At 33.3% G+C, this 11,308-nt stretch overlaps 1 protein-coding gene across 1 annotated transcript; it reads right to left on the reverse strand.

Moving 5' to 3' along the window:
• Positions 1-4,943: 4,943 nt before the first annotated feature.
• Positions 4,944-9,633, reverse strand: LOC107461468 (probable E3 ubiquitin-protein ligase ARI7). The gene is made up of 15 exons (XM_016079966.3): positions 9,276-9,633; positions 8,717-8,841; positions 8,527-8,632; positions 8,303-8,393; positions 7,789-7,961; positions 7,437-7,541; positions 7,254-7,342; positions 7,026-7,133; positions 6,727-6,817; positions 6,544-6,633; positions 6,362-6,409; positions 6,019-6,090; positions 5,839-5,938; positions 5,624-5,750; positions 4,944-5,522 (listed from the first exon to the last, which is right to left on the reverse strand). Exons 1-15 carry the CDS (start codon positions 9,447-9,449, stop codon positions 5,249-5,251), a joined length of 1,773 nt encoding a protein of 590 aa, XP_015935452.1. The 5' UTR covers positions 9,450-9,633; the 3' UTR covers positions 4,944-5,248.
• Between the last annotated feature and the right edge of the window lie 1,675 nt (positions 9,634-11,308).

Raw genomic sequence — 11,308 nt, forward strand, 5'->3', positions numbered from 1 at the left:
TCTGTAAATACAGCTTATTTATGTATATTCTTATGTACTCCCAATGTACTCTTATTTCTGGTTATATATCAAAAGTCGAATTTGGCAGCCCAAACTCAGATAGACTTCGTATATATGATGTACAAATAAACAATAATTTATGTGCACTTGTTCATGTGTGTCATTCATGTTCTTCTCATATTTTATTTATTTACATGCTTTTTTACAACCTACATGCATGCAGAGATATTTTAAGATTCTGTCTATGACCAGTGTGGCTCAAGGGATGATTCTCCAGCTTGGTGGCTGAACATCACGCTGGCTGGTTCTGATAGAGTGGCTTTTGGTGACACCTTTACCAATAGATTGTTGTAGAGGTGGCCATCTTCTTTTTCTTCTTATTCTTCTTCTTTTTTTTCTTCTTTTCCTTGGCGCTCTTTTCCTCATAAGTTTCAGCTTCATCATTTTTCTTGGTGCTCTTTTCCTCAGAAATTTCAGCTTCATCGGTGTTCTCTTCATTTTCTTTCTTAAAACTCATCATAAGAAGCTAAAGCAAAAGTTAAAAAAAAACTTACAAAGTTAGTGAGTTCTATACAACACGACAGAAATTACAAATAAGTTGCAAAGTTTCTTACAACTACGGTGTCACCAATAGAGTGGCTTTTGGTGACACCGTAATTGTAAAAAAATTTGACTTATTCCTTAACTTACTTTCGTCGTGTTGTATAGCACCATGTCACTAACTTTGTAACCTTTTTTGTAACTTATCCTTTAGCTTCTTATGATGAATTTTGTGGAATAAAAGAAAAAGAACACCAAAAAAAACGATAAAACTGTAACTTCTGTATATTCTTATGTATTTTTGGAGACTATAATAATAGTTATCATTATTAATTTTTCAACTATTCTTCTCACCCAATCCAATATTTATGAAAATGCATCGTGAAGTTGGACACCAAGTCTAAAAAAGTTGGACACTAAACTTGAGTAACTTTATATATTGTTTGATTAAAAGTATTCTCTGTATAATTTTGTCTTGATTGTATAAATAATTATGTCATTTAAAAAATATATAAATTATATATATTAAATATTTATTAAATTATTACACCTTATATATTATATATTTTTTATGTATTTCTACTAAAAAAATTACCTTAGATTATGTATACCTTATATTATGTATTCTTTATGTACTTCTACTATTAATAAAAAAATAATTTATATAACAATTATATTCAAAAGATTGTATAAATAACCTAGCTAATTAGAAAGGGGACTGTTCTAAAAATAACAATGAGTATAAAAATAAATTAGATAAAATGTTAAATTGTTAACAATAGACATGGTGAAAAGAGACTGTTACATGTGCCTATGGCATGTTGTCCAAATTTTTCTTTCCTTGATTTGAAACTTCTACCGTCAATAATGCAGTAAAAATGCTTAGATTAAGACACATTTAAAGAAATTATAATGCAGAAAAAATGCAAGTAAGATCACACTGTAATAAATAATACAACATCAATAACCACAGGGCTTTCTTTTAGATAATGTTGGTTACATGGATAAAACAACGCCTTAATTCTCCATCGTAGATCTTAACGGTGTTTAACCCCAGATAGTTAGGAGTGTTTAAATCCAAACCAATCTAAATTAAACCGTTCATTCAATGTAATCTAAACCGAAAACCGATTAAAACCGTACTAATTTGGATTTGATTGGATTCTATTTTTTGGAAACCGCTAGATCGGATCGGATTTCAGATCTACTTTTCACAATCGATTCAATCCAATTCAAACCGCAAAATGTGTTATAATAGTATTATTTTATTATTATATTTATAATTATACTTATAACATATTCAATTTGTTACACATTTTTATAATTTTTATGTATTATTATTATTTAATAAATATTTTATGTTCAAAATGTGATTTATTTTAACTACCCTATAATTTTATTTCTATTCGTATGTTATCGTTGGTTTGTTAAGATATTGGGACTTACTATGTCATTATGGTTATTTAAAATTTGATGTTTAGACTTGTTATATATATTTAATTTTTTTAATTTACAAAACCACAAATCCAATCCAATCCAAACCACTCGAAATTGGATCGGATCGGATCGAATTTTTCAAAAAATCATCCAATCCAAACCGCACCGCAAGTAAACTTAATGTTCGGATTGAATGAGTTTTTTTTTCACTCAAAATCGATCCAAACCGCACCGCAAACACCCCTACAAATAGCTATACGTGAAATGTTGGGGACAAATTAAAAAGGTAAAAGAATAATAAAAGTATTAATTGGATAAGTAAATTGAAGAGAAAAAAATATAGGTAAAAGTTATACGTGAACGTAGTAACTAATGAAATCGAGGGTGTTGAAGGTAAAAAAATAATAACAGTAAGAGAAATATAATAAAGTGTATTGAAAGGTTAAAAAAAAAATTCTAATAGAATAATTAGAATGAGGCTAAATTGATGGACTGACCATCAGAATACAGTACTCATAGACATACTCAAAATAATATTATACAAACAAAAATTAATATAAAATTAAATAAAATATAATTTAAATGAATACTTTAAAATATAATAAGATCTATAAAAAAAATTATTTATCACTACTGGTTAAACTAATTATGATATTTTGACTTATGGCCATAAGAGTGTATAATCGATAAAAAAAGATAAAAAATTAGAACGACTACAATAAAGTTCGCCGGAAGATATTCTGTAAAAATATAGAATTCGCTGAGAGTATAGCAAAATTTTTAAAAATAATAAGGTTTGCCAGAAATGCGGCAAACTCAGTTGAAATTCAAAAGAAAAAAACGTATTTCGAAATTTGAAGTCCGAATAATTTGTTTGGAATTTTTTTATTTTATTATAAAAAAAATCCTTAATAATTCAGTTTTTTTTTAATATCAATTTAAGTTTTATATTATGTATTTTTATAAATCTCTTATATTTGAAACTTGATATACTAAAGATGGCATCAAAGTACAAGAATTGTGGAAGCTTATCCCTTATGAGTTGACTGACAGTCTTAGACAGGTACCATAATGTCACACTTTTAAATTTTCATTATCAGTTAGGATTTAACCGAGGCTATATGTTAAAGGTCGTTAAAAGTTATCAATCTGTTAGAATGCAAGAGAAAAGACTGCGGAAAAAAAATTATGTGTATTTAAAATTGTGTGAAGATATAAGTAACTAACCATTTAAAATGGGAGTTCTGTTGGATGGCCAAAACGTCGAGTTGAAGAAGACCGGTGGTAGAATGAAATCAAGTGGCATAAGACCAAAAGCTCCAATACGAGAGTTTATGTCACCAAAGAAGGGAAGCATTTGCTGCTACAGCAGTTCCAATAGCTGTACTTAGTGGCCTCAAAATTAATCTGGGTACTACCATAGTTATGTTAGTTCTCTTATTTGTATCTTAATTAATCACAAAAAGTAGCAAACTCAAACTACATAGAATACTGCTGCAGTGTAGCTACGTAGTACTTACCACTGCAACAGCTGCTAGATGTGTTATTGTGCATGTAAATAAACCACTTTGGCACTAATGGCTTCCCATTACTGTCCATAAAATTGGTTAAAATTTATATAAATATAGATTGCAAAAAAATTATATATAAAATATTAAGGACTAATACTTTTTAATAAATTAAATACATATATTATACAAAATGGGTATATCATTTACTTGACTAATATATTCAATCATTTATTTGGCATGTTGCAGTAGCCAGTGGACAAGTTGGATGTGCAAGTTGGCGCACGTGACAAAAAGGGGGTCAGAGAGAATTCAGTGGATTTGGCGCATTGTTGCTTCTCCCAAAACAGTCTCTAACCGCCTCACTTCATCATCATCACTGTCTCACATTTATAAATCCATTGAATTGAGCACCTTCTCTCTCTCACATCACTACTATATATATGTTCTTATAATTCTATACTTAAAATAGTGAAAGTGATGATGATGATGAGTAGTAGTACGGCGAGTTTCACAGAACAGATGTATTTGTGTGTGGCGATCTCAGTAGTGGCGATTTTGTATGTGTCTCTCATAGCACTTGAATCTCAATGGACAAACCATGGTGGCGCTTGGTTGCACCAAGATAACTACAACTTCCCGCTTCAAACAACCGTCTTAACAACATTTGAGACTTGAGACTCTTAGCTTCCATTCACATCATAAATCCTTCTTTATCTTTTTCCTTTTTATTTATTTTCCTTTCTTTTTTTGTGTACGTTGATTGTTTATACTCTATGTATCCAATTTTGAATTGTGCTTCGAAACAAAACATTGATCATTGTATGTAAAGATTTTGAGGTTTGACCTCCATCGCTGTCACTATTGATTCTGAAAACTTACTCTAGAGGTTATTTGATTGCATACATAATTTTTTTTTTCTACGGTATCCTCTAACTCGACAGGCTAAAGATTAATCCATCGCGGATTAAAATTCTATTTAAGAATCCGCCGCTGGCCAATGGGTTGATACATGCACAAGGCGGATTGCATACATAAACTTTACCTTTGTATTATATTATATTGTTTTATGTGTTTGATTTTGTGGAGTTTGCTAAGAATGGGAGTGGACATAGAGACTTGGTCCACTTTAAGACTTTTCGGAATCCAGACATGCTGTTAACATAACGTATAATGATGAATGTTAATTAAATAAGGTTGAGCCCAACTGGATCAACAATCTTGTTTGTTTGCACTAGAATTTAATGCGCACAGCACAAAATGCAACAGAACTGTGCCGAATTTCAATGTAACTATAAAAAGTTCACAGGTGATATAAATGTAAGGCTATGCTGGTATGATGTCCTTTATTCGTCATGATTTCTTAAAAAAACAACCAGCCCTGAATTTTTACATAACTGAATGTATCTTATAGAAGCAATATCAGCTGATTTGCTTTAAAAAAAAAAAGGAAATCGAGACACACAAACAAGTACATTTGTGTTTATCATGTGTTGTATATATTCAGTTACATAAGCCTGTAGCATAAACGCCATAAGGCCAAACGTGAATTTTAGGATAAAGACACTATATACATCAAATTGGTAGGTATTCAAATTAGGAGTGAATGGAGGAATCTTTTTTTGAGTGACACCCCCCAACATCCTGTTCACATTAAATAGACTTGCAAAATGCATCCACCATATGATAACTAGGAGAAGTAAATTGGTGCCTTGGCCTTGTCTACAAGATGTACAGGGGTTTCTAAAGGCAGGCCGGAATTTTCACCGGCGCTGTTGGTTGCAGATCTGGCACGTGGTGGCAGATTTCGCATTTGCATAGGTACATTGCTCACAGGACCAATGATTATCGTCTGTCATTCTACTACTAGCCATGCTCGCCCGAAGAGTTCCCTTTCCTCTTCCACCTCTCCCCTTGCTGCTCCCTGCGGCATTTTTAGAGTTTGTCGCTTTGCTTGAAGCAGCTCCATTACTATCCACATCAGATAAACCATTCTCTAAAGCCCTAACCAAATTCTCAAAGTAGTTTCTAGTTACACTGCCAAAACAAAATAGGTTAGATGATCATAACCTGAAAAAACTCGTTAATAAAAACAGGCAACAAAGCAAATGATCAACAAAAACACAAGCAATATCTACCTGGTTAATCCAGCTAGTTTTGTGCGGAAGTCATTGAATTCTTTAGATGGGCCATCAGTATTAAGGAACAACTGTAGTTCCTTTTCAGCACATTGATGAAGTCGCTCCAAACCAGATTCTGCCTCACCTGGTGAAAAAATGGACTCGAAAATCAAACTTGCAGGAACCACTTCAAATGCAAGACGCTCCTAATAAATTCAGGTTGAGAATAAAACCTTGCAAGTACTCAAAAAACTGTTTTTTAGCATGTTCATGCTCAGGCAAGTAATATCCATATGCATACGTCCACTTCAGCACCCGTCGGCATTCAACTATCTGTAAACATGAAATAGGGATTAGGAAACTGCCTTTTCACAACAGTAAAAAATGGCAAGCAAACTATAACACTTATTTACCTGTAGCCAGGCCTCAGTTATGAACTTAAGCTGTGACTCCGGCTGGCATTGTGTGTCACTAAGCTTTTCAATCTGCCAAAAAACACAAGGATTACATGGTGATTTTATGATCCTGGCAACCCCATATTAAGCTCTACTTAGAAGAATGAAGATTCTAGAGCAGCAGTTTAAGAGCTTCTAAGGTAAACAGACTCTTGACACTGAAATAATCAATGGACTACAAAAGCAGCAACATGTACTACTAAAAAGAAAAATGTGCAATCTTATATAACATTCTTTCTGAAAGAGTTGCAAAAGACAGATACAAGCTAATGCAAAATATAGCAAATGTTATGTAACATACATGAACAGTTTGCATCTGGTGTAGATCTGCAAGAGCTTTTTGCCTCGACTGCCATAGAAAGAAAATTAATCATAAAGCATATAACAGTAAGAATCCTAGCCAAATATAAAACTAATCAATGAATTTAGATATGTGAAGAAAATATTTTCCTAGAATACTGATAAGTATAAAGTAGTGCGTACGGATTGATTGCTGGCCCATCGCTCATAATAATGCGTGTACCTCTCCAATGAATTCTTTGCCATTTCTCTTCTTCTTTCAGTTTCATCATACTACATGGAACAAAATTTAGATCATCAGCAGATATTATTTGAAATATAATTGAGGGGAAGAATGTGCAACAATAGTCTTTCTGTGCCCCTTACCACTCCCTCTTGTTTTGCTGCCTCATATCGATTGCAAGCATAAAAACCCCCAGTCCTTTCACCATGATCTGACCATGCACCGAGGCATAGCCTAAGATAATATATCATAAGACTCAGTGAGCACCCACATAAGCTTGAAGCATTTGAAAATAAAGACACATAAAAGATGAAAATAATTATAATTCATTATTAATCCCCAGAGAATATATTTTTTTTCTAAAAAAAAAAAAAACCACACACCCCCACACAACAATGACAACTGACAATTGATAATGGAATATACTAAAAACAGAACATACCAGCAAAATTCAAATTTACAAGGCGGAGTACACGTCATGTGCATGCACCCTTGATTTTTTTCAATTGGTCGCTTGCACTTCGGACATGGCTTTGAGTTAGCAAGTATCCTGAATGTCATTAAGTGAATAGCTAGCTCAGGATCTCAAATGGTAAACTGGTAACTTATCCAAAAGCAATCTAGGCAGGAAAACTATATATAGAGATATCAAAATATAATGTTTCCATACCAGTTCATGTTTTCAGATTCTGCACTATTTTTCAGAATCCACTTTGACACAGTGCCACAATCAACTGGACGATGAGCCTCCTCTGTGCACTGTATATCCAAAAACACATCTTATCGATCAGCAGAAACGAGTGTTCTGAAATGCAAAACCAAAAAAACCTGAAGAAACCCATAGACTACTTACATTCCAGCAAAAGCTATATGAACAGAGGCAAGATACATCATAATTTCCACTGCCAGCGTCAAAATTGACAGCATATTCACAGCCTGGAGCAGGACACCACTTGGTCTAGACAAAGCAAAGACAAGTAATGGGATTATTTTGGCAGTAAGACAAATGAGACAGAAACAACAACTAAGTCTATTACTACCAACAATAATGTTTATACGAAGAGCATGGTATCGTCATATGTGACATGCTGATAACTAATGAAGATTCATTCATATCCATATCTAGTCGGGTAAAAATACTTTGGGTAACACAATGCCATTTGCTTACTATCAGTCAACGTCAAAATACAATAACTACAGCATACCTTCTTATTGTCTTCAATATATGACCTAAGAAGGTAACGGGCATACTTTTCTTTATCTTCATCAGGTGCTAAGAGATTAATCATGTCTTGATCAACAGCAGCGCCACAAGTGGGATCGGGACATCTCAGCATCAAACATCCAGGACCATCATTAATAGATGTGCTAATATATCCTAGAACATCAGAAAGACAGAAGAATGTGGTTTAAAAAAAAAGAAAAGAAGGAAAGGGGAGGATACATCTGGAAGGAAAAAAAGGACGGCCCGGGGGGGAGGGGAGGGGGTGGGGATGGCATTTGCAATTTTGCATATGCCCAATAATAACATCCCAAATGTATAATTTCATTATCTTATACAGACTGTATCTGTAATCACAATAACAGAAGGATAGCAATCATAGCACATAGCCAATGAGTAATAGCTCAAATGGCATAGTCTCCCCATACTCAATTAAGAGGTTGCGGGTTCGAGTCTCCTATCTTTGATAAAAAAAAATCATAGCACATAAGCAATACCTGCCCAGCAAGAAAAACAATAAGGATGGCCACAAGTAGCAGTTTGAATCTTGGTACGAGGATACGTTTCAAAACAGATGCCACAAGTTATCTGAGCAGAGGAGAAACAACAATAAGTAACGTAAGTAAAATATAAATCAAGATCAAGCAGCAGAAAAAATGAAAAATAAATGAAAAAAACCAGCTACATTAATGACATATTTTGGAATCATACACTATCTCACCTCTCTAGGATTAGGATGCTGGACAACTGGCTTCTCCAACAAACCAACTGTTTTACGGACTCGATCTTCGTCAGCAAACCAGGCATCGTGCACTTTACTAACACTCCTGCAACACCAACACATCTCTCGTTTAGTACATGATAGAGTCATCAAACTAGATTGCACATAACCAATAGGAAAAGATATTTACCAATTGTAATGACGAAGCAGGATACTTGCAGCAACTCGTGATATTGAAAGAACGGTTGCCACTCTAGTGATGTCATCTTCCTGCCTTTGCTGAATATCCGATTCCTTCAATATGGTAAAATTTTGCTGGAATCCAGACAAGGAACCGTAAATTAGAGAAGGGAACAAAGAAACCATCTTCACCATTTACACCAACTTCCTTTCAACATATCAACTTGTTTCACTTTCAGTAAACGATTACTTACTACACTGTACTATCAAGATCAAGTGAGAACAAAAACTTCTGACCAACCAACACTTCCACTGATATAATTCCAAAATTTTTCCAACTAAAGTAAACCAAATTAGTACTAATAATAATAATTGTTTAAAGCTTCAAAATCAGTCCTTTATCTCTTTCTTCTACATCCACACTTGAGTGCAGTCAAATCATCCAACTCACAAGTCCAATTAACTCAATCGAGCTCATAGTCAAAACAAAAGAGCAACATTCCCAGCTCAACAACACAATGAGGAGTACAAAAAATCACGAAATTGAGAAGTAAAGAGTAGAGTTATACCTCAGGGCGGCGAGACTCAATCCTATCAGAATCATCAGCATCGTCGAAGTAGTCATCGGCATCGTCATCGTAGTCATTGTAATCCATGGGAGCTTCTTCGGTCTCGCCACTGTAGAAATCTTCGTCGAGTGACTCCACATCGTTGGCATCGTGCATATCGTCCTCGGAATCCATGGAAACCCTAGATACGTGCAAAGGAATTCGAAGGCAATCGATGAAGGATTACGATGGCGGAGAAAATCTAGGGCAAAGCCGAGGGGGTTAGGAATGTAGAGGAAGAAGAAGGAAGAAGGAAGAGAAGAACGAACAAAAAAATAAAGTGTTCCTTTTTTTTTTCCTTCGATCCTTCTTTCAGAGGTTTAGAAATTGGAAGATTATATATGGGATAAAAATCATAAAATAAAGAGTTTAATTTGGATGAGATCGTGTGGAAATTGCAATGAATAAAGAAACCTACTATAAATAATAGAATTTTTTAGTAATAGATTTGAAAACATTTACTTTTGTTGATGTCATAATATATAATTAGTTATTTGGCAAGTTTTTTTTTTGTAAATCATTATTTTTATCCATAAGAATATATTTAAAATAAAATATTATTAAAATTTATTTTATTTGAAATGAATTGAATTTATTAAATTTCGTTGTAATTTTGAGATTCACTATTTTTATTATTTTAGTGTCTCTTATTCAAAATTTATTATACTAATTTTTGAAAAGTACTATATTGGTCTGTGAACTTTTTTTTTTTGCGTTGAGTTAATTCTAACTTGTCAAGTTAAATATAAGTAGAAACAATGTCATTTTAGATAATAAAAGAAGATAAAATGATTATTGGTCTGTGAACTTTTTTTTGCGTTGAGTTAATTCTAACTTGTCAAGTTAAATATAAGTAGAAACAATGTCATTTTGGATAATAAAAGAAGATAAAATGATTTGCATATCATATAAACTCTTCTTCGTCTTCTTTTTTTTTTTTCTGTTTAAGCACCAAAATGAAACGAGTCATTTAGTCTTTGTCCAACGTGATAAGTCAGAATATTTCATTCAGTGACTCAATGTTATAAAGAGAGTTAGGTCTCAGAGACTAATATAATGAATTTTATATTTGAAGGACTAAAGCAGTAAAATCCGAGAATTTAAGAGACCACTTTAAAAATTTAATAGAATTGAATTCAAAATAATTATTGTATTTGAAATTAGTATAATCAATTTATTTTAGAGTGAAACCTCGTCCTGGTCTCTAACAGTTTCATGAAACTCCTTTTTGCCCCTTAACGAAAGCATAATCCCACGCGACTCCTATCTATCATTTTCATTAGACATCCTAACTCTTCCATCAAAGTATGTCAATAGAAGGAGTATAACCCCAACCCAGTCCCTAATCATCACCAACATCTACCACCATTCTCTGCATTCTCTCTTTCTCCTTTCTACTATTTTTTGCCACCACCATCACCAACATCCACCACCATTCTTTGTTTTAGCTGCACCACTCCACTGCCTTCATTTTTCTTCTTTTTGACCAAACCAAAACTATAAAGTCATATCTCTTCTCTTACATCTATGTTCACCATCGACAATTCTAATCCCGTCACAGCTACCCTCTCCCTTTTTTTCTCTTTATTCTCATAATCCCTTTCTCATTAGTTTGCTTCTGTCTCATAATCCTTCTGTTTTACACTAAATTTTAAATCTGTATCCAAGTAAAGAACCTTACATCAAACAAATTAAAACACTAACACACTCCATAATCACCAAATAACTCTTTCACATAAAAATCGATATTTTAGATAAATATCCATACTCAATCATCAAAATCTATAAACGGACAACTCATAAGATCATATCCCAAACCAAATTCAAGTATTTAAACAGATAAAAGTATCCAATTAAAAAGAGGTGGCAATGAGTTGGTGTAGCGAAGAAGGAAAAGGAGAAAGAACGAGGAGGAAGAGGAGGAGGAGGAGGAAGAGAGGAGGAGGTGGATTAGTGTAGCAAGAATAGAGAATGATGATTGATGTTAGTGATGA

This window comes from Arachis duranensis, chromosome 8 (assembly GCF_000817695.3).
Source record: "Arachis duranensis cultivar V14167 chromosome 8, aradu.V14167.gnm2.J7QH, whole genome shotgun sequence".
NCBI lineage: Eukaryota > Viridiplantae > Streptophyta > Magnoliopsida > Fabales > Fabaceae > Arachis > Arachis duranensis.

Bases quoted from the DNA above. Each gene is read 5' to 3' on its own strand.
- LOC107461468 (XM_016079966.3), bottom strand. From the start codon at position 9,449: ATGGATTCCGAGGACGATATGCACGATGCCAACGATGTGGAGTCACTC. The intron at 6,634-6,726 runs GTAAGGGGCACA...TGTTCCATGTAG, and splicing joins CAGCAAAACAAGAGGGAGTG to TATGATGAAACTGAAAGAAG. The intron at 6,091-6,361 runs GTATGTTACATA...GTTTTTTGGCAG, and splicing joins ACCAGATGCAAACTGTTCAT to ATTGAAAAGCTTAGTGACAC.